This window comes from Melozone crissalis, unplaced genomic scaffold, assembly GCF_028551555.1.
Source record: "Melozone crissalis strain CALT ecotype California unplaced genomic scaffold, PUWL_Pcris_2 ptg000013l_1, whole genome shotgun sequence".
NCBI classification, from domain to species: Eukaryota; Metazoa; Chordata; class Aves; order Passeriformes; family Passerellidae; genus Melozone; species Melozone crissalis.
The window spans coordinates 9,162,836-9,190,567 of NW_026535791.1; the positions used below are offsets into that span (position 1 = coordinate 9,162,836).

The 27,732-nt window shown below is 36.2% G+C and overlaps 1 protein-coding gene across 4 annotated transcripts in view; it reads left to right on the plus strand.

The window, feature by feature from the left end:
• Positions 1-27,732, plus strand: part of NBEA (neurobeachin) — a 452,437-nt gene that overhangs the window by 421,818 nt on the left and 2,887 nt on the right. For all 4 annotated transcript variants that reach the window (XM_054272359.1, XM_054272360.1, XM_054272362.1 and 1 more), the window contains 7 exons: positions 6,955-7,044; positions 8,532-8,724; positions 11,249-11,320; positions 13,822-13,977; positions 14,890-15,060; positions 23,958-24,059; positions 27,273-27,469. In XM_054272359.1, the coding sequence (XP_054128334.1) occupies positions 6,955-7,044; positions 8,532-8,724; positions 11,249-11,320; positions 13,822-13,977; positions 14,890-15,060; positions 23,958-24,059; positions 27,273-27,469 (981 nt within the window). The remainder of the gene's footprint in view (positions 1-6,954; positions 7,045-8,531; positions 8,725-11,248; positions 11,321-13,821; positions 13,978-14,889; positions 15,061-23,957; positions 24,060-27,272; positions 27,470-27,732) is intronic.

Here is a 27,732-nt window from a genome sequence, read left to right on the forward strand (position 1 = left end):
TCAGGCAGTTGGACAAGATGATTGCTGTAGGTACATTCCAGCTGAAATACTCAAGTCTAAGATAGACTATACCAAATAGAAAAAAAAAAAAAAGAAAGAAAAACAATCTTGAATGTATTTGTATACAAAATTATAAACAAATATATTACTTTCTTCACTTCTGGGATATGTTTAAGGTTTTGCATAGCATGAGCTCTGTGAGCAGAGGGATGCTTCCTATTTGCCTTTGTGTACAGGCAAACATCATGGAAGAAAAGGCAGTGGAATTGTTTGTAATGGACTGGGACCATTAAAAAAAAGTTATCAGAGCTGTAAAAAGAATGAGATTAAATGAGCAGTGTGGCCTGAGAAGCCCCAATAACAACTCAGACCTTGTTAGAGGAATTTGGGGTCAAATCTTTTTGCTTAAGAGTAGAACAGATTTTTTTAGGTTTTAGTGTAATATAATGGGAGAATTTTGTTATATCAGTGCTAAATTCCTTTGTTCTGGGCAGAGTTGGAAGGGAAAAAATTTTAGGATTTTTCTTTTCTTTCTGGTATAGTATAGAAAGGGAGGGGAGCAGTTAATTCCTTGATATCAGCCCTTTTCAGCCTAAGGAATTTCTCCGCAATTTTCAGGGGAATGGAAGCATTTGTACACAGGCAAGTGTGAACTTCAGTAGTGAGAGAATGCATGAAAGAGTAAAGAACACTTTTAGCTAAACCTGTCCTGCCTGCAGGATATTTATCTTTATGGTATTTTTGCTTCATCTGCTCTGTTTTTGTTTGTGAGATGCATTGAATTTATTTCCCACTTGCAGTCCATTAACCAAATGCTTGCTTAAGCTGGCAGCGTTTAAAATATTTCTCTTGTCATGAGAGTCATATTGGAGTACCAGGGCCGAGGATGAGAGGGAGATAAAATAAAGGTGAAAGAGGGGAGAACTAGGTGTCACAATTGGTAGCTTCATGAGGTAAATGTGAGAGGTAGAGGCAGCACTCCCTGAGCCGGACAAGATCACCAACATGACTCATGCCTGTAAAGAGAATAGGAGATCTTACCTTTCACATTCTCATTCCTTTCATAGCACTCCCTCCTTTCACAGGGGAATGAAGAAGTTCAGGGATGGAGAGCTCTGGGGAGAAGCTGAAGGTCAGCTTTGAGCTGTTTGTGTTCTGCTAGGGAGCCATTTAATTGCACACAGGATCCAGTGAGATACCTCCTGTGAGGGGAATGAGCTTAAAGATGCCCCTTCTCCATTGTTAAATTAATAAAGTAGTGACCTGTGGAGAAAATCCATTTCAGTGCCCATCTTTCAGTCCCTTGAGTATCCTGATTAAATAACTGACTGTATTGAAGCCTCCAGAGCAGTTAAGTCACTGCCTGTGTTTAAACTACAACACTTCTTTCTTCCAAACATACAGTAATAAAATGGAATTCAATACTCTGAATCAACTTATCAAAAATCCTGAAGATACTGATACTAGTTGCTGCTTAACATCTGTAGATGCAAAGAAAAAACCAATATCTCACACCACTCATACAAAACAAAAACACTTCAAGCTGTTTATGTTACCCACCAAAGGGCTGTCAATCTTATTTGGTCTGAAGAAGACAGTGCTTGGGGGCTGCTGAGTGTGCTGGCTGCACAGGAGGGAGAGTACATAAAGGATTCCTATGTTTACTTGGATGCAAAAATGAAATAAACTTTCAGGAACTGCAGTGTTGGATGACTATTGCTGTGGTGCATATTTCTCTAATGCCTCAGATTTTCACTTTTCGTTGGACTCAGTCCCTATGCACAGGGGAAAATGGATTATAGAAAAATTTCAGTGTGGTAACAAGGAACAAAACACATCAGGATTATGGGAATTAGTAGTAAGAAGCCTGAACATGTTAAAAAAATTAAAAGCAATAAAAAATGGAAAGAAAAATTTTAGAAAGTTTACTGATCATTGCGGTAATCAATGAAGATTAATAAAACAAGAGTACTTCAAATAAGAATAATAATATTGTCTATCCCCAGTGCAGTCTGATTTTCAGGAATTTCTTTCTTCCCTTCATGATTTAGAGTAAAAGTGCTCATGCTTTTATGTTTCTTCTGTTAGGTAAATCACCAGGCATCTCTCTCAGCAAAGGGGATTTTACAAATGAAACAGACTGTTAATATCTTCCTTGGTGATTTTAACTGCATTTCTAAAGGACCTTTTTAGAGAAAAAGAATGTTAAAAATAAACTGCTTCATGGCAGTTTGCTTGCTAATACACCCTTTTTGCAGAGGTGTGTTAGCAAGCAAACAAAACTAATTTCTCACACAAGTCAGTTCTAGCATTTGCATTTAGATTAGGACTGTGCTTCTGAAATGAATATGCCAACCACCCCTATTTGCCATGCTTTCATTCAAGCTGCAGAGCAGCTTTGGAGTGTGTGAATTGTCTCCTAAACCACAGAAGCCGAATGTTCCAGGAGTGCAGCTGGCAGAGCTCACCTCACTGTTGGGATATGCAGCCCCCAGTGGAGCCAGTCTGGGAAAACCCTGCTGTGGACATGCATTCAGCAGGGCTTCCTCGAGAGGAACATGGCTTCTTCGCCTTGGGATACAGTGATAGAACATGGGAATAGTTGAAAGCTGCATGTGGGAAAGTATGGACTGGACAATAGGAAGCATTTCCTTACTGAGAGATTGATCAACTACTGGAACAGTCTTCCCAGAGGCATGGATGATGCCCCAAGGCTGTGAGTGCTTAAGAGGCTTTTGGACAGTGCCCTTAATAACATGCTTCAGCTTTTGGTCAGCAGTCAGGTGTTGATCAGGGTGATCATTGTAGGTCCCTTTTAACTGGAAAGAATCTCTCCTCTCCTCTCCTCTCCTCTCCTCTCCTCTCCTCTCCTCTCCTCTCCTCTCCTCTCCTCTCCTCTCCTCTCCTCTCCTCTCCTCTCCTCTCCTCTCCCCTCCTCTTCTCTCCTCTCCTCTCCTCTCCTTTCTCTTCACAACCCTTTCACTGTGCATCTCTGTTTCTGTTGTTTCACTTCTTCCCGGTGGAGGCATTGCCTTTGAGCCCTAGAAGTAATTCTTACCCCTAAAGAAACAGAATGCATGGATTATTTAGTAAAATGCTTATGTTTATTTCAATTAGAATTAAACCCCTATAATGAGCAAAGCAAATCTATTGAACTCTTCATTCCATGGGAAACTAACACTAAGGCCTTGCCCTCTAAGGTGCAGGGCAGCATCCCAGTGTCCTTGTGAATGTGCAGTCTACCCTTAAGCATAAAATTTGGAAGCCAGTAAATTACTTTCTTTGAGCAAAAAATATTGAGGATATTGATCATTGTATTATTCATAAGATTTGGTTATCTGATATATTGATTTATTGACCAAAATGTATGCAAATATATAATAGAGATGTATTTATATTACTTTTAAATGACCATTATTAAATCCTATGAAGTCACGTTTTGTTTGAGTATAAATTAGCTTGTGTGAGATTGAGTAATTTTAAACTTGGAATTGCCAGCAAGTTTGCAGATTTTTTTTCCTCATTCTGACCTACTATTATCAAATAATATGCTAAGAGCCATTTTATTTTTCTGAATACATGATCATATCTTAACAGATACTCCCTGAAGTGTCTGGAGTACAAATCTCATTTTATGTGTATTAAAAACAGTAGGGATTCTCAAATCAGCTCACTAAATAGCTTTTCTGCAACACCTTATTGAGGAAGAGAAAACTAATATAATTGCCATTTTGCTGTTCTGAAAGCTTTAAATCTGGCAGCCACTGAATTCCAAGTTTGCATTGTTTCTGCATGAAGGCCATTTGAAGGTGAAATGAGAATAAACTTGATTTTATTAAAATTTGTATTAAATTGACTAGAATGTGTATCCTGGGGAGTGTGGTGCACTCTGCACACAATACTCAAGATCTGATGGGAGGAAAAGGAATAGATTGATTAGAATGAAATGTTTAAGGCCACTAAATAAATCTAAAGTTTGATGATTTACAGCTCAAGAAAAACTGTGGTGTACACTTACCAGTTTTCAGATTAGCTTTAGATACAGCCAGAGTTCTCTTGTAAACAAATCGATGTATTACATTATTATTCACAGATCTGTTTTGTACCTGCTTTTCATTTTGTGTCAAGTTATCAGATAGGAGGCAGCGTTAGAAATACCCTTGGGCCAGTCACTTTATCTCTGTGTGCTTATGTTTATCTTCTGTGTTACATTTTTGACGAGGTTTTTCTGTCCTTTGTGAGTACTGTGAGCTCCAGAGAGCAGTACCAGCTGTAGCTGTGCACAGCACTGGTGTTGTGCAGACTATAGTGCAGTAGCAGTGCAGGAGCTGAGTGTTATGGGTATTTTAAAATCAGCATTGTGCAGTGTCTTTAATGCTTCTAAGAGGTGTCAGTTTTACAAATGGTATTTTGACTGAAAGGGATAACATTAGTGTCCATGGGGTGGGGGACAGGCAGTTGTCTTGTAAATGCAAGCCAGCAAAAATATTCAGTATTCCCTGAATATCAAGGTCTTGGTTCTGTATTTGTTCTGGTTACAAAAGGACTCGACATTAACTAAAATGTTTTAAAATTATGGGATCATAGAATATGTGAGCATTTACCAGCACATTTTCAGCTGTAAAATAGCAGCTGCTTTTGATAATTACATTTTGAGTGTCCATTGCTCATAATCTGAAAAATTCATGTGAGTTTGTTATTGTATTCTACTTCTCATTCTCCTTCTCTATTGCCTCCATAAATCTACTTGAACTGAGAGGGAAAGCCAGCAATATTTATTTGTGTGGAATTTACAGACAAGCAATCAGAATTTGCCAAGACCGAACAACATGAAAGTAAATGTGTAAATTAGAACTGGACTGCATTGAAAAAAAATTAATAATTCATTTCAGGGCTCCTGTGAGAGAACATAAATATCATTTAAGGGATCACTCTAAAGAGTAGAAGAAGATCTGGGGTTTTTTCATTATTGCTGCCAAATACAATTCACACTCCTATTTCAACACAGAATTCTTTCAAAAATTAGAATTAAATTAACCTTGATAATTATTTGAAAAAAAACCCCTGAAAAATGGAAATTAATTTTCTGAAAATATCAACAGATATATGTGGGTGTATATATAACACTGATATGTACTGATATTGTTAATATTAGTATTTGTAATTTTGAAAATTAAATTCACAAACAAGTATGATTCCTTTCCCTTCTGGTAAATCCCTTCTGAATGCAATAGAAAATGCTATTTTTATGTAACTTGAAGTGAATTTTGTATTCTTGTGTAAAAAATGTCTGCATGAGTGAAGGTATTTACACACTGCGTAAAGAGGTACAGCTTGTATGGTAGATATAGATAGCTGCTGTATGGACAAAAACACACATACACACATATGCCCACACAAATGTGTTGGTTTTGAATAAAAGTCATCTGTGATTTTGAATTAATTCACCATTAAATGATGTTAATAAAACCTGAGATGCTCACAAGTTCCCAAGAAACAGTCTGTGCCTTGGAGGCAGAAGTTCACTCTGAATTAGTCAACAAATGAGAAATCACCTGTACTGATATAATTACAGCATCAATTGTGCTGGAGCTACAATCCAAAGTCCTTCAGCTGCTTGACTGGACTTTGCATTGTTTCTTTTTCAGCAAATGTTTGTTTGTGGTATTCCATTATATACCTGTCAGTCTAGGGCATTAGGAGTGCTGGACATCAGTGACCTGTTAGGAAATCTCTCTCTGACATCTGTTTTTAAATTTATGTTGTGAAGTGGAGGAAAGTACAGGTTGGAATGACAAAATATGTACATTAAAAGGATTCCTCTGTATTCTGAAGTATTTATGGTGCTTCTCACTGTTTTATGTCTGAAGGAAATAACAAAATTTACCAAGATAGTAATGGTTTTGGTGGGTTTTCATGTTAATTCTCTGTAGCCAATGAAAAATTCATAAAGATCACAAGAAAAATATTAAGGGTCAGTAGTTCAGGCTACAGTATATATATAGGTACATAATGCACTGCGCATTTCAAAATCTGACAGTTTAGTTTTCTATGAATGCTTTAGTCTCAATTTTACAAGGTCAAATAAAATAATACCTGTCTGAAAAATAAGGAGTATTCTCTAACAGTATTGTTTCTACCAGTAACAATCTTTTGTAAAGTTTTTAAGAACATATCTTAGATATAGTTTTCTTTGAATGAACTCTTTGAGTAGCAGAAGTATTTCAGTATGTGTTCTGTATTCCATTACCTATAAATTAGTAAAGATTTATTCTGAAATTAGACTTGTCCTAAAGAATGTGTTTAAATTGCAAAGTTTTAATTTCTAACCCATGAAGCCTGAAAGCCCATGAAAAAATGCAGTAAAATTAAAGATAAAATAAATATTCAGTGAATGTATGCAAATTGGAAAGATTTCTATATTAGTCTTACTGTGTCTGACAAGGTTAATTTCTGGCATTTTTTTGTTTTCATCTACTAATGTTGTTGAAATACTACTTTTTTATTATTATATTTAATACATAAATTTTATTTCTCAGTTTTCTTTTCTTTCCCCCATTTAAGATTCCAGAGGCTTATTTTATTAGAGACCCTCATACTTTCCTCCTTACAAAGGACTTTATTAAGGTATATATGTTCTTTTTAGTGCAAAAACCCCAAAAGCTCTCTCAAGACCTGAACTGCATGTCCTCACAGGTTAACATTTTCACATATAATGCCAGTTACTGGAGATGAGAATGGTTAGTTGGTTAACTGAAGCATGCTTGAAAGAAGCAAAGCTTGTCTACAAAATACTAACACTTGGATGAGTCTGCAGCCTGGGAGGAGAGCACCGGGTGAATTTTCTGGACTTTTTTCATGGCTGACTTGGGATATGCCTGCATTGTCACACAGTGTGTTGACCTCTCTCCTTGATGCATATTGCTCCTGACAGTCCCTCTCCTCTGCCCGCAGGCCATGGAGGCGCAGATACAGAACTTTGGACAGACGCCATCGCAGTTGCTCATTGAGCCCCATCCACCTCGGAGCTCTGCCATGCACCTGGTGAGACATGACTGCTGGCTGGGAATACATTCCCTTTGAACCTTAGGGTCCCTTGTAGGTCATAAAGTACTCATTAAAGCAACACTTTTGATGCCCCCCATTGCCCATGCAGCCGTACTGGCTTTGGGTAGCAGCAAATCACAGGGATCTAGCAGAGCAAGGTGGAGGTGTGACTGGCTTTAGCTTCAGACAGTCCTGGATTTTCCTTACTAATATGATATAAGAACGCCCCATCTTAAAAAATATAAACTTGATAAATAAATATTTGCATTCTTGTTTCTGCAAGTGGTGGGAATGTCTGCAGGATTTCCTTAGAGTGAGTATGTTGTGTTGTTTTAAAGGATGCATTGTTAGGGGCTGATTTACGAACAATGTCTGCTTGACAAAAATGAAGTATTGGAGTTCAAATCGTGCTGGAATCCTCCCGCCCATTCCCCCGGGAGAATGAAATGTATATTTTGAGTTTCAATTCAAACTCCAAAATTCATTTCCATCATATTCTTCTCTATCCTTCTTACAAAGAATCATATGAAATAGTCAGACTGAGCAAGACAGATTTCTGTGCCCTGAGTGCCTTTGATGAAATCCTTAGAGCTAGGGTTTTTTTAAGCTTTGCAAATCAACAGTAATACATGCAGTAGCTTCAATGATTTTATCTATCTATTAAGAAATCTCTCTATGTAGCTGTACACTGTGAAAGTGGAAATTGATCTGGAAGTGGTTGTTGTATTATTTTAAGTGTGTACAAGTCAAACTTAGATAATATTTATTCTACATTCTTAAGATACAGATAATATATTTTTAATAATTCAAGGTGGTAAGCAGAAAGGAATATTTGACCTTTTAGAAATAGTTCATTTTGTTATAACAGTGGCTGGGAAAAAACTGCTTAAAACCACTACTCAATAGATGTCCTTGCCCACGTAAAAACAATTGTGTCATTTGCAGAATCATGGAACAGGCTTAGGTTATTATAACCGTATTAGGTTACAGACTCTTTAATAAGCTTTACTTAGAATTAAATTGTCTGTGTTTGGAAATGCGGTATTTCATATGAGGAATTCATTAAGAAAAATATCTGTGGGTTTTGATTCACTATTAAAATTTATTTTTCAACTGTTGTAGTTTAGAGAATTAATATTTATTATGTGTTAATTGATTAACTTATTAAGACATATCTCTATGAATATTAACTACTGAATAATTTTACATTTTACTGTATGCTAATTAATGCTAATGGTCATTTTGTACCCTATAATGATAACCCTTACCATACCTATTCTCTATTTATCCTCGTGTAATGTTCCAATAATAGCTTATGATCTTGCTCTCCTCCATCACTAGAGTAGATGCGCAGGTAGTGTTGTTTTCCCTGTATGTGCTCATGCTTGCCTGCTCTTTTTTAACCTCGTTTTCCCTCAGACCTCCTCACTAATTGTGTTATCCCTTCTGTTTTCTTCTGCTCTCTTCTCCTTTCTACTCAACAGTGTTTCCTTCCACAGAGCCCCCTCATGTTTAAAGATCAGATGCAGCAGGATGTCATCATGGTGCTGAAGTTCCCATCCAATTCCCCTGTCACACACGTGGCAGCCAACACGCTGCCCCACCTGACCATCCCTGCCGTGGTGACAGTCACTTGCAGCAGGCTGTTTGCAGTCAATCGGTGGCACAACACAGTAGGTGGGTCCTTGCAGACACGCTTCATTCAAATTTGGAGACCTTAACACCGCTTTAATTTTGAGTGCAATTTAGCTCACTCGCCTGCCTGTGCACCAAAATTTACTGTTTCTTCTGTTTGTGTCAAATAATCACAGCTTCTGTTTTCTCTGCTGTCATTCCTAGAAACACTCTCCTTAACAGCAGCACATCACTGTGGCAGCCAATCAATTTATGGTGACTTCAGGATCAGTTTTTGATACAATTCTTTTCAGGAGACTGCTGTTGCTCTCGACACAGCAAATATTAATGGGTCCCAGGTTTCAGGAATACATACTGACGTGCTAGAGAGTGTATATCCCTATCTGCTGCTTGAGAGAGATTTCAGGATCTTGTCATAAGCCTTCCCCTGGGTCGCTGTTGGATTATCTGGGACCCTGAGCATGTCTAAGCAGCTGGACGCTGAACTGTTCTGAGGAGAAGTTCCCTCATTCCCTCACAAAAGCCCATCCAACAGGGTCATCCCAAAATTCCCTTCCAGCCCCTCTGCTCACCTCTCCATATTGTCATTAGGACTGTCTATGTCACCTGGACATGCAGATGCTAAGGCTGTTCCAAGCATTGCTAAATAGGTGGTGAGGCCATGAGGTGCATGAGGGAACAAACAGGTTTCATTTTATCAGGTAGTTTCCTGCAGTGATAGCCCTTGTGCTGCAATATCTGGAAACATTTATAATACTCCATCAGGTGCAACTACATTTTCTGGAAAAAATGCTTTTTCCCATTTTTTTAAAACAAAAGGTAAAAATCTAGAGGGGGAAAAAAACCCAGCATTTTTTAAAAGTGTTTAGTAACAATATCCTCAATGGAAGATTCCAGTGTTAGGAATTATTTGGAGGTGCAGAATAATTCCTGTGTTGTTTTAATACACCTTTGACTAACATTGATTGGCTAATTCCTAATTATTTTCCTTTGATTTTTTAGGGATTCTGTCCAAATGCTCTATACCCATCACCACTCATGTCTCCTCTATTTGAGGAAGCTTATTTGGTTCTGGAGTAGCCCTTTCTCAATCAGATTTTTGAGTCAAGAGAACCCAAAATTCCTACCTGTACTTCATTGTGAAGGAATGAATCTCATTAATATTGCAGTATGCTGGAGTTCAAATGCTTCCTTAAAAACTGTCATTTGAAGTCCTTTAGTTTAGTTTAGCTGAAGCTTTGTTGGTCTTCATGATGCATATGACAGTAAGGTTTGAAGTTTTCCTCTATGCTCTTGTAAAACATGTCATGTTGCAAAAATTCAGAATTCAAGGCATGAACTAACCCTAAATTCAGTTTCACACCATTTTTGAACCTCTGATTTAAATTAAAAAAAAAAAAAGGAATATTTTCTAAATATATTATAATAGAAAGAGAGGAAAATAAAACTGTTTAGAGAATCAAACCTGATTGTAATGATTTTCTTAACTTTTACATCCTGCTTGACAATGTTGCTTATTTTGCAGGAGACTAATCCAGGACAGGGTATCAATTTCCTACTATTGCCATAATATTATTTTAATAAAGCATTACTCTAATATAAAGGATAAGTTTATCTACAGAAATGTATGCACAGACCACTTGTTGTAAAACGCATGTAGAGCTTTGGAATTAACAAACAGCAGGAGGAATTTACAGAGACATCTCATTATAGAAGTGGATGAATCTAAGTTAATACCAATAAAGATCTGTCCCAAACTGCTTGGGCTTTGAAAGAAGAGACAGGAGGAAGTTCTCAGAGCTATGTCTTTCTGAAAATGGCAGAGCTAGCTTTTCTTTTACCTCTTCCAGTTGTTTATTGCAGTAGTAGAAAATGGACTTTATTCTTCAGGAATCTCTATATCCTATTATAGAGGGTATTCTTGTGCAAGGTAGTAGTTTGTGACAAAAAAGGTGTTTTCAGTAATGACTATTTGATTTGTATACCAGAGAAGGTGCTCAGAAGAGCCAAAGCAATGCTATCTGTGCATGACAAGATAACACTAAATTTGCAGCCTCTGATGCACATTTGAACATCTTAAGGACTGCTTAGAATAGAATGAACAGGAATAATTGTGGCACATTTACTGTACCCTACACTTTCACATCTAAAACTTTTAGATAAATCCATGAAAAGGTCCAAGTTTCTGTCATGTACAGGCTTCCATATGCAAGAAACTCATAAAAATGTTTAATCTAATCAGCTTTATTTTCTGTGCTAAGATCTCTGCTCAAAAGTAAAAATAAAAATATCTTATACTATTTAAAATGAGTTATTTAATGAATGTGTGTGACTGCAAAAGTTGTGATGAAGTTGATGCTTCTACATTTATAGTTACTTTTACATAAACAAAGAATTAACAAATGCATATTGGTGAAGCACAGAGAAAGAAATCTTAAGACATTAATAATGCAAATAGTAAAAAGCTACTTTCTAAAAATATATAATAATCCAATAATGAACTTTTAAACCTAGAAAAGTCATGTAAAAAGGTTTCCATGTGCTTTATTCCTCCTTTCATGTGTAGGTCTTCGGGGAGCCCCAGGATACTCTTTGGATCAAGCCCATCATCTTCCAATTGAAATGGATCCATTGATTGGTATGTCAAGATGAAAATGTAGCAATATATTTGAAATTGGCATTTTCAGGAATTATTGATTAATCCATATTTATATATTATGCTTCATTTAACAGAGAAAATAGGAAAGTATTTATTCTTGTCAGTCCTGAAGAATTAAAAAGCATTAGCTATTGATGTTGAATGAATTACATGAATGCTATTTGTTATTAACGTCACCAGCAACTGGTATTTAAGAAACAACCAATTAAGTCAGTTAAGTGTCGACCCATATCTATAATTCTGTTCTCTTATCAGGTCACATTAGTAAAATAAAACTTGAGGGTCCTATGGAGATAGCATATATTTTTTTACAGCCAGAACTGTGTTTTTCAGTGCATATGCAGATCCATTTATTTTCATTCACTTTATGATTTGGATTTAGTCAATAGTAATTTAATAATGAAAAGACTGGCTTTTAAATTGATAGTATTTTTTAAAATCCAGATTTTTTTTAAAAAAAGTGAATTATTTGAGAAATAGAATCTGCTAAAATTGTTAGATTGCAGGACTTCCTAATGATCATAAATTTTCATTATGTAACTTATTTGATTTGTAGGGGGGAGGGAGTTCCAAAATTTGAAACAGAAATTGAGGATAGGAAAGGTTCTTAGGGACAAGTTTGTAGCATTGTTGAGAAAAAAATTACGTTTTTAAACATAGACAGACATAAAGTTTTATTTTTTTCTGTGTCAATATTCATGTTCAAAAGAATTACATAGAAGTACCTCAGGAAAGTTAGCTTACTCATTCTGTGAGCTTCATTTGATCTCATATAATGACAGTGGTTTTCTCTTTAGTTTTTCTCTCACAAGCTAAGGCACAACTATTGTGCCCATCTGTTCTGGAAATTTGAATAATTTGCTATTCATTATCTTTCAGCTAATGGACATAGAGGGTCTGGTAATTTAAATATGTGTTCTTAGAATGTATGCAAACATGATATTAACTTCCATGAGCAATTTTAAAATAGAATGGAGTGGGGTTTTTTTGGCTGAATCTAGGGTTTTTTTGGCTGAATCTCTTATTCATGCAGTTGTGAGCACTTTAAGTAGAATAGCAAAAAATAGGGAAAAATCAGATTATTGTCTTCATTAGGTTGTGTTCTTATGTTAGGAGAAACATATTTCTCAGTGTGATTGTTACCTCCCTAACTTTGGGTAACTGAAATTAGTTGTCAAGATTCTCTCCATAACTATTGTAGAAAGACAAACTCTCCTCTGGAATTGTCTAGCACTTAGACAGCTACTACAGTGTGAAAAGACTTGTCAAGTGAAAAAATATCTTCTTCTCCAGTGAGACTGAATGGAGTAGATAAAATTAACTTAGATTATATACTCAGCTTTCAGAAAGTTAATACTGAGATGGAACACGTTTATGGTGTTGCCATATCTTGTCTGTGTGTCACAGGGAGGACAGAGCACATTAGCTGTGGGTTCCCAGTCATTAGTATCCTTCTAACCAGCTCCGTTTGGCAGTCGGGTGGCATTCTGCATGAACCATTCCTTTTCCCTCAGTCTGGGGGAGTTTCTAAGTGTCGTTACCTCTTTTTAAAATACTGTCCTTGGCCTAGGTCCTTGCTAGAGGAGCAGATGATAACACTTACTTTGCCTGCACTGGAAAATCACATTAGGTTTGAATAGAGTAATGGAATCATAAAATATGCTGAGTTGGAAGGGACCCATCAGGAGCATCAAGTCCAATGCCTGGCTCTGTGCAGGACCTCACACAAGAGTCACACCATGTCCTAAGAGCATTGTCCAAACTTTTCTTGAACTCTCTCAGGCTGGTTCTGTGACCACTTCCCTGAGGAGCCAGTTCCAGGGCCCAGCCACCCTCTGGGTAAAAAACATTTTCTGGATATCCAATGCAAACATCCCCTTACTGAGCTTCTCATCTTTTCCTTGAGTTCTGTCCCTGATCACAAGAGTGGAGATCAGTACCTGCTCCTCCACTTCCCCTTGTGAGGATTCTGAAGACCACAATAAGATCTCCCCTCATTCATTGGTTGAATCTTTATGTCTTTAATCTGGTTAAGCATCTGAAGGTGTGGGGTTGTCAAGGCCACACAATACAAGCTGTTTTTTGTGAAAGAGATAACAACCAGTAAGAACTGGCTCTCTGCAGTATTGTTAGTATTGATTTCATATTGCCACTTTCCCCTGGTTCAGATTATTTGGAGAGACTACTTCAGCAGAGCACTAAAATTACCACATATTATGCAGTGCATCAGGCAACTTATAAGAAATTGTCATCTCCTGTAAAATCTTATCTCTTATTCAAAGGGGAACTAGAAATCTCACAATAATTTTGTATTTCTGACACCCATATAGACAGCTCTAAATGTTCATATTCAAAATGCTTACTCAACAACAAATTCACAGTTCATTGAAAGTTAAATGTATTCATTTTCTCCTGTAAATGGATGACAGGAAGGTGTTGGAATGGCTTACATGTAAAATGTGTTTTGCATTTCGTTACAGCCAATAACTCTGGTGTGAACAAACGTCAGATCACAGACCTTGTGGATCAGAGCATCCAGATCAACGCGCATTGCTTCGTGGTCACGGCAGATAATCGCTACATTCTTATCTGCGGTTTCTGGGACAAGAGCTTTCGAGTTTATTCCACAGAAACAGGTGACCTCAAATACAGCTCTCTGGTTCTTCCTGGGTCACAAAGTGGAAAAGACTATTCTCTTAATAGTACCATATCTAATACTTGTGCTTACATGTCAATAAATGGTAAAGGGCAGCTTGTAAAACCCTTCATTACTGTTTCAGCATGATAACTTTAAGATTTTTTTTTAACGGAAGATAGGGGATGTAAAAGGAAATGGAATACAGTTTTATTAATAGCAACTTTTGAAAACCATAATTATCTTCAGGAAATTTATCATGTCAAAAGAATCAACCAAATTTTTGTTAAAATATTTTTATGGATCTATTATTTCTAGCTCTACTTATTTCATGTAGTAAGGAATTAGGTTGAATATCCTGCCACAGGAACCAAAATTTTGTTCCTTTGTCTAATTACTTTGCCTAATGTCACTAAGTATATTGCTAAAAACTATTTGTAATAATAGAAAGGAGGAGGTGATAATCATAGTAAACCTTAGTTTGACATTAACATAGAACAAATACACATTTTTAAAGTGATAATGTGGCACAATTATGGAAAAGTTCATGTACAATCTTATGCATATCACTCATGAAATTCATAAATACTGTTCTAATGCCATTGCATAAATACTGATGGAGCCATAACTCCACTTAATATTCAGTGACTACAGCACTGCCTTGATTTTTGGAAATAAGGGTTAGACTGTGGATTGCCACACAGGACAGCCTTCAACAAGACTGAAAAAAAAGGTGGAAAAAAGTTTAATCTTTGTGATATTTTTAATCTTCTTGTAGCATTTAGTGAACCTTAATTATGGGACATGAAACAAAAGTTGCATTTGAACTGAATATTAATTATATATTTAATGATTTCTAAATGCTGCTAGTACCTTAGAGAACTGAATTTGCATGGCTTTGCATTCCCACCAGGAAAATTAACTCAGATTGTGTTTGGCCACTGGGATGTCGTGACTTGCCTGGCCAGGTCGGAGTCCTACATCGGGGGCGATTGCTACATCGTGTCTGGGTCTCGCGACGCTACATTGCTGCTTTGGTACTGGAGTGGCCGGCATCATATCATAGGTGACAATCCAAACAGCAGTAAGTGTCCTTTAAATAACACCTCTCCCAGAGGTCTTCTGTCACACCTCTTTGTTTTAACATTCCTTCATTCAGCTTCAGAAGTTATTACCAAAAATCAGTAACTTTGCTTACAGGTGGAAAGTTTGTATAAGAAAAGCACCACATGCTAAGCAGTGCACTGCTTGCTTGCAAAAAAGTGTTTAAGCGCTGTCTACATGTTAAGAGATAATAGGATGGGAATATAGTTCCTAAGTTTGTAATTGCCTTTATCACTTATAGCATCATGTCATCATAAACCAGAACAAGATGGTTGTGGCCTTTAAGTGACAGGACATATATCACTATATTTTGACTTCCCTTTCCCTGGAAATATTTTTTGGCATTTTAACTTACTCCTTTTGTGCTACAGCATGCTATATCAGCTGCTTGCCTTTTCAAAAAAGGAATGTCTCACATGCCATGGAATTAAATGAGACTCTCTTGAGAAAGGTCTTTCTATAGTTTGGGGGAGCAATCTGACTGAACAAAAACAGAAGAAGATAAAATGTCAGGAAAAGTTTACATTTCATTTGCATGGGGCTAACTATCAGTGCTTTGCAGAGTCAGTGGGACACAATAATAATATTAATTTATGCAAAAGGACACAAATTGCATCGCTAATTTAAAGATCCCATCACCCAAGCCAGAGATATGGCTGCAGCTAAAAAGCAGCTTTTATCCATATATTAGAACTGTTTTATACAACAATAAATCCACTTCACTTAAAGAAACTTCTGATTTCTAGTGATAATTTTCAACAGAAGGGTTTTGTCTTTGGATAAAAATGTAAGAATCTGTCACTATCAGTTCTGATCTCTGATTCAAATACTGACTGTAGGCAGCACTGTCAGTTACAGACATCTACGTGAAAGTATTTCTTCAACCGAATGGCTGGTAGGAAGGGTTTTATGTGTTTCAAAGTAAATATTTTGTTAATTTTGCAGCAAAAAACTTTTTGTTGAATTTTGATTTTTTTTGCCTTTTGTCTGTAAGCAGGGTAAAAGGGATACATAAAAGCCTTGCTTTCTCATGAGATTTTATTTGCTTTTATAACAGAGAAAATAGAGGGGAAAGAAGAAAATTGTGTTCCAATAACAAATTTCTGTAATTTTTGTCTATATTCCATGACTTTTTTAGTATGTAATTCTCCAATATGGATAAATTCAGTCTGACAAGGATTTTCATGTCATAGCAGTTTGTTTAGGTAGATGCCACTTTTCTTCTTTGAATGCCTGTGTGATTCATATAAAGTATTAGTCATTTCTATGATAAGAGAAAAATAAGAAGAGCTTTCTACTCTCGTTAAAGAAAAAAATGTAAGACTTTCCCCTTACCTCCCTTTATTGTAAAGGGCTTGGACAGCCTTGCAATTAGCATCTCCTTTCTAGCTGATACAAACTGCTTCAAATCTTTTCCAGTTAGAATTATTTTAGTTCTAGTATTATTCTGTCATCACTTACATATCTGAATTCTCAAAAGTGGTACTTTTTGAATCTCAGATTTGGTATCTTAGCTGTATAACTTCGGAATTGTCTGCTTTGAAGGTCTTTAATTTTATGAAAGGAAGGGTATGACATGGCTGACAGAAATAAATGAAAACAAAAATTACTTGTATGACTTGCTCTCTGTCTCTTCCTCTAAGTGGATAAGGCCCTGTTTTGCTGAAGAAATGGCCTTATGGTCAGATTAATAGGAGACTGTGCTGCAGATAGCCACGTCCAGTCAAATGAAATCTTACAGGCACAGGTAACAGAACTCAGGGAGATTAAGTACCCAAGACCACTGTGGTAGCTTTGAAATACATTGATAAGATTTTTTAATATTCATGTTGAAGACTCATGCTGAGGAAGAGTGATGGCATTTCTATTATTTCTATCTGTATTCATTGCATTGAAGCTACCATGGATATGTTAATTATATACTAGTACTGTGCTATAACCAGAACTACATGTGTTGGAAACACACCATTATTAACAGATACTTTGATTTTTCATGAACATACATTAATGGGGATAGATCACAAAAACAAAGGGCCTTTAAAAAAATTACTTTTAAAAACTTCTAAAATTACTAAATGTTTCTGCTGAAGTAATGACTAGTACTAGTTTCTGCTTGCTACCACGAGCAGACATAATGACTGTCATATGACTGATTCCCTTTAAAATTCCCTTTAAACTAATTTCCAAGAGTTAAGCATTCTCAACAATCCTTATGAAAATATGTTTGAGGTTTTACATAGTAAAAGCCACCAAAGTAATAAAGAAATATTTCCTAATCTACTTTTCTATAGTAGATTAGTAGTATATAGTAGAACTGTTAGAAGGTTTCCTTGTAGGAAAAATGAAAATGATATGATCAATGTAGATCAAATCCAGTTAATTAACATCTTTAGACTTAATTTCCAGAAAGATGTAGATGATATTTTCAGAGGGAAAAAAGGGATATTGGTTTTTTTAAAAGCTGTCATCTGGAGATACAGATAAGGTGATTTATACCAGAGGATATAAAAAGGTGAAGAACTCAAAGAAAAATGTCAGGTATAGCAATTAACTGGGTTAGATGTTTGACTTTATAATTATCTAATTAATTATCAATTTTAGCTTCAATACATCCACTTACCAATGGATGTTTTGTTGTTTCAGAAAATCTTAAAGGGGAGAAAAAGCCAACCTACAGTCCTAAACAGTTTGTGTGGTTTGACATTTGTATAGAAAAATATAGATACCATTTCATTCAAAAACATAGAAATCACAATTTATTGTGAAATACTCTCAGGCTAAAGATTGTCAGATCAAATTTCTTACAGATTCTGCTAAAATTCCAATAACAGAATCCATGAGGTAGATGTAATCTTTACTAAACAACAAGTATGTCAACAACCTAACCTGTCAGACTTCTGTAGAACCTTCTGCTGAATAATGTATGTTCAGAGGGTCACTTCAATTGGGTCTTTGGGAAATACAGAACCAGCTCTCATTTAAAGAGGAGAATTGAGAAAAGATGCAAGTGATTGATCTTGCTCAGTAGTTGAAAGCTTGCCTATGAGAGCATTAAAATTATAAAACTTCATTTTATAATTTTAAAATAATTTTTCCAATCAATACACTTATCAAGTTATCTTTTTAATTCTACAATAAGTGTCAAAAATTAGTTTCTGTTTTAATTTGTACCTGGCACAATTTCTTGCCACCTCTCACAATCTCTCTGAGAAGAGTGAAGTTTTACCAGGTTTTAAATGCAATGCTTTCCATACAGTAGCTTTCTGAAAACGCTTGAAGGAAATCTCTAGGGTTAGAGTGCTTGTTCAGGAAGTAGGAGACTACATCCTTGACCTGTAGAGACTGGGGGAATTAAAGCTCTCATTCCCATGTTCACAGGCATGTGCTGACTATCAGCTATAAGTTGTCATAGGATGGGGCCCTGAGAACCTCTAGGTTCGGTAGAAAGCAAAATTCTTTTCTATGCTCAAATTAATGCATATTACATGTCATGATGATTGGATATAGAAATCTCAATCAAGAGATTAGGAGCGATGGGGTGCATACCTTCAACAGCAGCACGTAGGGCAAATCTTGTCCCTGTTTGTACTTCCTCTAGTTCCACATTGGTCTCATGGCCATGCCATTGCTAAGCTCCAACGGTGGTGGTGTTGGAGGTCCTGTTAAGACTAGGCTAGAGGCTGATGTTTGGGAATGCTCCTGGAAAGTAAGAGATGTGGCATGATTTCCTGTAGACTGAAGGGCAGCCGAATGCAGGGTTTATGTACGTTTGAACTTCCCTTTCTTTCTTTATCCCTGCTTACTTAAATACCACCTACTGGAAAAACACTGAACCGAATGAAGCTTAGTCCTCCTGCCAGGGTCAGATATCTACTTTCTGAGCCAAAATTGCCCATCTGAAATAGCTAATCTGAATCTGTACCTTATTAAGTTGATGAGCAGATTGTATAAATCTGCTGCAGTTGCAAGAGCAGTGAAAGGTATCTGTTTTCTCTTAGCAAGACACGGCACATGCAAAGGACATTGTTTGCTTACTTTATTTGTTTGAAGTGATATGGGAAATGTAAATCTTTGCAGTTCTCAGAGACGGAATAGAAAAATTATTGTGATGGAGTTTGACAATTTGTGTTTTGATTTTTCTTCTCTTATGATATACAGGGATTTGTTTTAGCTGAGTGCTAATTTGTATACAAATTTCTTCTCACATGGCAACTGTATTAGTCATCACAAAAAAGGAGCAAAGAAAGTATATGATATGCCCTAGAGTTCAACATGTATCATTATAGCTGTTTTATTTTTATATTTTATGACTACTTTATTGAATGTCTCTTTCAAACAAGTGACTTTGAAAATGAGAACTATCTCAGAGTCTTTGAACAGCTATACCAAAGTGGATGATAGAATTGCAGAAAAGTGAGGGACAGATGCTTTCATCTGAAAGAGACACAAATTCAGAAAGTAATTTGGAAGTGATAAAAATTAATTTGCACACTTTAATTGGAATCAGACTCCGGCATGAAAGAAAGGAAGGGTAGGCAGCTTGTGCTAAAGGCTGATTGAATTTTTTTGTCAGGTAAGTATGTTGGACCTGGCCGCGTATCCTCTTGAGCCTCTCCATGCAATATATTACATTCACCCTCTGACTGGTGTTCTTAAAAAGGATCAATGCTATTCCTGTTTTTTCCCTAGAGCCTGAAATTTCATTGATCTTGGGACTTGACATTTCTCATTACCTATTGTAGCTTCCAAGAGGATGGTCACAAGAGGTGTGGGAGTTAACCCCACTTTTTCTAACAGCAACCGTGCTGACCATTGAAAAATGCTCTCTCAGCCACAAGATGGGTTTGTTTAGCCTTATAACATAATCTTCACAGGTGTTAAGAATTCATCCCGTCCCAGTGAGTGTGTTCAGTATATATCTGAAAGGGAGGGCAAACTTTACCATAAAATATCTTTGTCAAGTCAATATACATTTTTCTGTGTCTGTCATGAAGTATATCTTTATGTGTTCCTTTTACATAACATAATTTTGAAACAATTTGAAGTTGCAAACATTAAGAGTTCGGCAGGTTTGTGTTTTGAAAAAGTAGTTATTCTGAGCTCAGAACTTTCACTTGTTGTTTTGTATCCCTTTAATTATTTTATCGTATCCCTTTTATTATTTTATCATATCCCTTTCACTGTCACATTTTAATGTATGCTAGCTTAGCCTTGAAATGGCAGCAGTTTAAAAATAGTCACCAGTGGGCTCTGCACCAAGAGGACTGGGTGGCTGGCTGAAGGCCCTGCATTGGCACATGGACACATGAGCTATCTGCTTTGTCTGTTTAAGGAGTTATTATGGTACTTGTAAGTTTGTAGAGTTTAGTATTAATTTTTGAGATAACAAAATTTTGAGTATCTTAGCACTGCCAGAGCAGAAGCTCTTTGAAAATTGGTTTATGATTTTTACTGGTACCATCTCTGCTCTGGTTGCCAAAGGCATCTCTCTTCTAAGGCTGCTATGTAAAGGGGAAAGAGCCAATAATCTACCTGAGATAATGCAGTTATCTCTAGTATTTTATCAACACATGTCAGTGTCCATGCTACATAGCATGCTCCATGGGAATTATACAGTGCAGGGTGGTTCTGCAACTTGCCCAAGATCCCAAAGCAATTTAGTGAAAGAGATAAGAAGAGGTGCTACAAATCCATAATCTCCTGTGCTCCACTGTATTTTACCTTCTGGATTAGTGCAAGGTACCTGAAAGCCCTCTCACCTGGGTGAACTGTTTGTAGCTATTTACAATACTCCTCAGCAAATAAACCAGCTCTGCTTCCCAGAGTTGGGAATATTTTGAATATACTAATATTTTCCTGTCAGCAGTCTTTCTTTTACACTCATTGCTCCCTCATGTTGTGGGCATCATTATTGACTGTTTTCTGCTTTGACATATTCATATTTATTTGTTGTAGCATTATCTTTTAATTAAATTCTAAGATGGTTTTTTCTGACAGAAAATTTTGAGAAGGCTCATACATTTTTACTTCCATAAAAGCCATTGTATTTTCTAAAATTTTGTTTTCTGATGAGAACCCCTGAAAAGTCCTGGCAGTAAAGCAAATAGCAAAGTAAATTCTGTTTCAGCTAGTAATTCAGGTATAGCCTTGTACTTGCTTTTGTCAAAGTGAGAGATGAAATGGAAGTTAAAATTTGCCATGTGCTCTCATGTTTCTTTATACAGAAGCCTCCTAGATGTGTCCCCATAGAAATCTGTACACAATTCCTGGAAAAGGACAATATGAGAGAAATAGTAACAGTCTTTTGTCTTTCTTTCCCTCTTCTTTTTTTCTTTGTTATGCAGGAGCACCATCTGTTCCCAAAGAACCTTACAATAATATTAAGCATTGTATTTTTCAGCAAGAAGGAAATATGTATGTTATTTTAGACTTTCTAGAAAAATGTACTTGTTTGGAAATACAGCACATTTTTTTTTCCTTCTGCCCTCTAGTAATTCAGTTCAAAGGTGCACCTTTGGGGAAATCACAGGGAGTTTACAGTGATGGTATCTCAGTTCTTAGGTAGGAAATTTTCACCTGCAATTCCCTTAGAGCAGCAGCCTTTGACCTCTGGCTGCATCTATCAGTGGTGATGTGACAGTGACAGAATATTTTCCTAGATTTTGAATGATTCCTGGAGTTCACAGCTTCTTTCCTTTGCAATAAAATGTAATGACTGGGGTTCATGCCACAGCTTTTTCTGTAGAAAGTATCAGTGAATAATTTTTTCTTTGAGCCTGAAGGGAAAAAAATTCCCATTTTCAATTACTGCTGGACAGTTACTCCTAATATTGTTGTTCCATTATTAATTTGTATTTACTGAAAAACAGGACAAAATAGGACTCATAGATCTATGTTTCAAGGAAGTTGTTTCTTATAAGCATTTTCCTTTATAAATCAAGAAGTCAATGAAATATGCTTTTTTGGTGTATTCTGGATTTTTACAGTTACTTGATATTATAGAACTTTCCTAGGAAACACTGAGGAAAATATCCTTTTGAAAATTATTTCTTTTCCTTCAAAAATTTTAGCCATTTAATAATTTCAGTCATCCAATTTCATGCAGTCTGATGACACCTCTATAATCATAGCTTGAGCCAAGATGGCAATTGAGCATAATCCTCTTTTTTCCGGGAGGAAATACAGAAGGAAAAAAAAGTGGAGAATTTTGAACTTAATTAATTGCCCCCCCTTTTTTTTGTTTGTTTTTACATTATGCACTTGGAGTAAAGAAGCCCTTGAAAGGAGAGGAGTGCTCAAAGCAGTGTTGATGGGGAAATTATAAAAATCTAAATGTCTTTGATGAGTTACACAAATAATCTTTCTGTTATTTCTGACATTCATTCTTCCCTAGCAGTAAATCTCAGTTTTCAGTTCACATCGTCAGTTTCCAGACTAAAAAGATTATTTTCTTGCAATATAGATTACATTTTGGGAAACTAGGACTTATTGAGGTAGCTGTTTGCAGTAGAGATTAAGAAATTTTTAATGTATCTGTACATTGGAATAACCTGTTAGATTGGCACACTCTGTACTATTGGGTCCAAAACTGAATTGTTTCCTAGCTGAAAGCTGATTTCCAAACTGATTTTCCAAACCCTGGTTTCCAAAATCCTTATACGTAGCTCATAGTACATACCTCTCTACGGAAAAAAAAAATTTAAGATTTCTTATTGACCCACCTTCTGTGCCATCCATGCTGTCCATAGTCAGTTGCATATAAAACTGGTTTAAATCAAAACATTGTACTACTATGAAAACTATAGTGAAAAAAGTGAATGGAGCCTGTCTTAATATAGTTACCTTTACCAACTGTACCACTCATCCCAGCAAAACCAGATAAGACTTCCAGTCCAACACTGGTATCAAAGATGACTGGTATTAATGAGATTTTTGCTTCCAATTCTTGTGAGAAAAGTGTGGATTAACCATTTTGTTACTTTATACAGAATTAATGTTACAGTAATTTATCTGTACTTCCCTAGGTAATTTCTTTTAGTATGTGCACTACACTTGCAGAGCTCTGGTCCTTTTGAATATCCCAATTTCCCGTATTTCATTTGCATACAATGCAAATATAATGATGTGAACTCTGTGTTATCTAGCAAGTTGCTAATTCTTTTTTGCCAATTTACTTTCCTAGACTGACAGAGCAATATCAAATACTAACCAATTAGGTTGTCAGCATCTGTTCCTATTAGAAAGACTAGAAATGTTGCTGTTTGTCATGTAAATACTCTATAAATGCCCACTTGTCGAAACCAAAATAAAATATATTTCAGTCCTAAACATATATTTATAATATCTATAAATAAATAAATAAATATATAATTATGTGTAACAATAACCATCTTTAGGCATATTTTAATTTTTGACCATTCCAAGTGTCTCTGAATCAATATTACCTATGCAGCAGTAGTTTGTTTCTAGTACAGTGTTATTCTTCTCTCCTTTTCCTACCCCCAGTTTCATGAAACAAATTAGGATCATTATTAAAGGAGCATCCTAAGTTCTTTAGGTTCATAGTTTAAGTTTGGAGATGTAAATGTTCAGTAGCAGGCCTTTACATTACAGCTGCTTTCAATAGCAGCGCACTTTGTGTTCTTTTAATTAATTTATTAATGCATTGGTAATTTGCAGTTTTGAAGCTTTATGATATCTGAATATATTTTGCTCAGTATCCTAAGAAAGAGATATTTAATCACAGTGCACTTTCTCATGCTTAATGATTTCAAGCAAATTACAGCAAACTTGTTTTGTTGATAAAACATGTCTGATTTGGCATTCCCTTGTTTTCTTTTTCTTTTTTTTTCCCACTTTCTATTTTTTTTGTAACAGGTGATTATCCAGCTCCTCGCGCTGTTCTAACTGGTCATGACCATGAAGTTGTCTGTGTGTCGGTCTGTGCAGAGCTGGGACTTGTCATCAGTGGTGCTAAAGGTCAGAAACATTTTTATTATTTAAGTCTTAACATTTTTAGACTCTTAGTGGTATTTCTCAGACTTCCCTCAATACACTTTAATTATTCCTAATACATGTTGTAATTCTAGGAGGATCTGTAGCACTTTTCTCTCAATATTGTTATTTACTATCTGCACTCACAAGTTTAGACACAAATTAAATTGATCGTTCCTTCCAACCATCAGTTTATGCAGCTATTCTGCCCAGATCTGGAAGTGTATTTTATAAAAATGTATACAATAATTCTAATGACATCTGGTGATTTTGAAGAAACCTGTTGATAGTGACATGTATTTCAGGGAGGGCCAGCTCAAATTCTCCACCTTGATCTTGTTTGAGAGATAATTTTTAGGACTGGCCTCACTCTCCAGGGAAGCAGGATCAGTTTGCTTTGGAACTGGGTGCAGCATTCTGTCCAGTAGGGATTTTTGTGATGCTTTCTAAATAATAAGCAGTTGCAGGTTCTCCTTGTTATCTGTCTATGGAATCCAGAGCACCCAACAATTGCTAACATAAGTGTTTGAAATACTTTTCCTGCAGCAATATCCTGTATGACTGGTAATCAGTGCAAATAAAGCACCAGCCTCAATGAATGTTTGCTTCATCCTTCCTTACTGTTTCTCCTTAATTTATTCCATTTCACTGCTTCTGCCATTTTCTCCTACTTCTCCTTAATTCCATGTCCACTTTTCTTCCCCCACTGCCCTCTCTCATTCAGCTTCTTAACTTGTCAAACTGCATATCTTTTTCTCTTTTCCTGTCCTATTTGGCTCTCCCTCCTCTCCCCCTTTTCTCTTAGTTTCTTTTGTGTTTCAACTCATTTCCATTCTTATTTTCTTTCTTTGTATCACCCTCATTTTTTCTTTTTCCTCATTTGTCTTCCTATCTCATTTCCACTCTACTCTTACATCCACATCCAGCGACTTGTTATCTCTTTCTATAGTGATGCCTCTTTTAGTCATCCCCATGGATATCTTTGTACTCATTTTTGAGTTTGCTGCTTCTGAGGGTAGGAAGAATGTGATACTTGCTCTGCCAGGTTTTGCTCACAGCTGAGCTCCTGGATTATTGCTTTTTATACTGTCTTGGAGCTCAACATTTATTTTTAAAGCTGAGTGTGAAACTTTTGAGTAAAGCCATTTTTAACAGGAAACCCTAATGGATCATTAACTCTTGTAATGGCACACTACATAACAGTCATAGGCAAAGTCAAAACATTTGTGAAAAGAATGTACAGTGATGCTGGAGCTAAATCTTTTTTCTTGATGCACTGCTATTTCTTACCCTTTAAGGCAGCTTCATACACTCTGGCTGCCATAATAGTTCACCCTTTCCAACTATCTTTTTGCAAAATGCCTCTTCTTAATAGAGATTGAATCTGTACTCAGTTATCTACTGATCCATTACCTATATGCTGCTTTGGTAACTTTTACATTTTTACAGAGAACTAAAGATTTCAAAATCATATTCAGAATATGTTTATAATTGATCAAGAGAAATGGAGGCCCAGTCTGTCTCTTAAAGTAGTTTTCCCTTGTTCTTTCTTTTGAAACTTTAGAACGTATAAAAGCGCAGAGATAAAATATTTTTTTAATTTCAGTTTTCCAAGATATGACTTTTTAAAAGCTTTTTCTTCTGATCTGTTAGTTTCAGTCCCTTTTCAGCTTCTTAGATTACATCTCATGGCAGTGTTGCATTTTCCTGCCACCCATTCTGAGCTCAGCCTGTGCTTCCTGGTGGGCAGCTGCTCCTGTGGAACTGGCTGTGGCACTGTGATGACCCATGTAGCACTTGAGAACCTACTGAAGCAGGAAAACAGCACATTTAGGACTCCTCTGTGGAAAATCTTGTGAATCAGGTTGATGCTTCCACCTTCTTACCCAACAAACCCAAAAAACAATCTGTATGTCCTTACAGTGGCATCCTAAATCAGATGTGCCTTTTTGTGGTCATGACCATTCAGCTATGAAGATATTTTCTTTTGTAAAATTTAACAAGGTAATTTTTCTAAAGGTGAAGGCATCACTTTTTGTAATATTCTGGCACTTCAGTATTTCCAAAGCTGAAACTCAACTATTTGAGAAATAAATTATTTCCATTGCAGTGAAATCCCATGGGTGCAGCCAAACTTGGTATTCCTCTGCATAAGACGTTATGCAAACACAGATAAAAGCCTGTATCAGAGGGTTCACAGATAAATGTGCTGATTCATTCTACCTGGGCAAACCCAGCTGCTGTGTGAATTTCAAAGAAGTTAGAAGGACCTAACATGAGATGACTGAGTCTGCCAATATGAATTTACTTTCAGGGTCATGAACCAGTTGTATAAGGAAGAGATTACTGTGCAGTCCAGGATTATCCTGTGATTCATAAAAGAAAACATTTAGAATTTCCTGTGACTCATTACATTTATCAGAGAAGTGACCCTTTTTCTTAGGAGGAATACATATCTCACTTTCAAAACAAACTTTTCTCATTGTTCTTGAAATGTAAATAAGCTTAGTTTTGCATCTTAAAATGTGCATTGTAGATTTCATAAATGTTTGTTTCTTTCATGAGTGTAATAAAAAGACATCAAAATCTCGTATTAAAATTTCTCTGGGGCAAATGGAGTTACAGTATGATCTAAAATCTCTTATAGTCCAAGTATCATTGTGACTCTGTAGGCTTTCACATGACTCCCATTGCTGAAACAAATCAGGACTGAAATCTATGCATAACAAATGTTTATTGAGGGAGACGATCTACAGGAACTGCCATTGTCTATAGGAGAAATATGCAGTAATATGATTACATGCCCTATGGGAGTAGCTCCCACAAGTCGCTGATAGGGCCACATCTGTTTAATGTGAATGGGCAGGCTAAAGAGAGTTCTTGGAGGAAATCACTAAGAGTGAAGCTTCTGAATGCTTGGGAAGAGGAAAGAGTTTTTTAGAAGACAGATCAAGGAAAAATCCTACCACTCTATGTAAATAATATACTTCTGGGCATATTGTATTTATTTTCTTAACATGCTAGCTCTTGCATTTCCTTTTCTGTTGTATGTGTTAAATTCTTTAAGTTAACATTGCAGCTTCTTATATCTATGCAGCACTAATGTGATATAAAAGTGTATTGTGCATCATTTTTCTGCACAGACCATATAGTTTGTATAAACAGCAAATTTATGATATATTATGTTTTCCTATACAGAAGGTCCTTGCCTAGTACACACAATTACTGGAGACTTGCTGAGAGCCCTGGAAGGAACAGAAAACTGCCTGTACCCTCGCTTAATTTCAGTGTCTAGTGAAGGTCACTGCATCATCTACTATGAACGAGGACGGTTCAGCAATTTCAGCATTAATGGCAAACTCTTAGCTCAGATGGAGATCAATGATTCAACCAGGGTAAATCTGAATGCAAACAAACATTTGTTGTGTGTTGCCTTTCTTTATTAAAATAAATTGAATTTATTTGCTGTATGGTTTAGAGGAAATCATATATATAAAATTGCTGCCTGCTGGTTAAGCCATTCAAACACATATCCTTTCATCACCATGTCCAAATATCAAAATGCACTTAAGCTTTTCTAGAATAAATAAGAACAAATAGTTTATGGGCCCACAATATTCCCAGAATTTTCATTTGGAATTAAATTTCCATGGGAAAT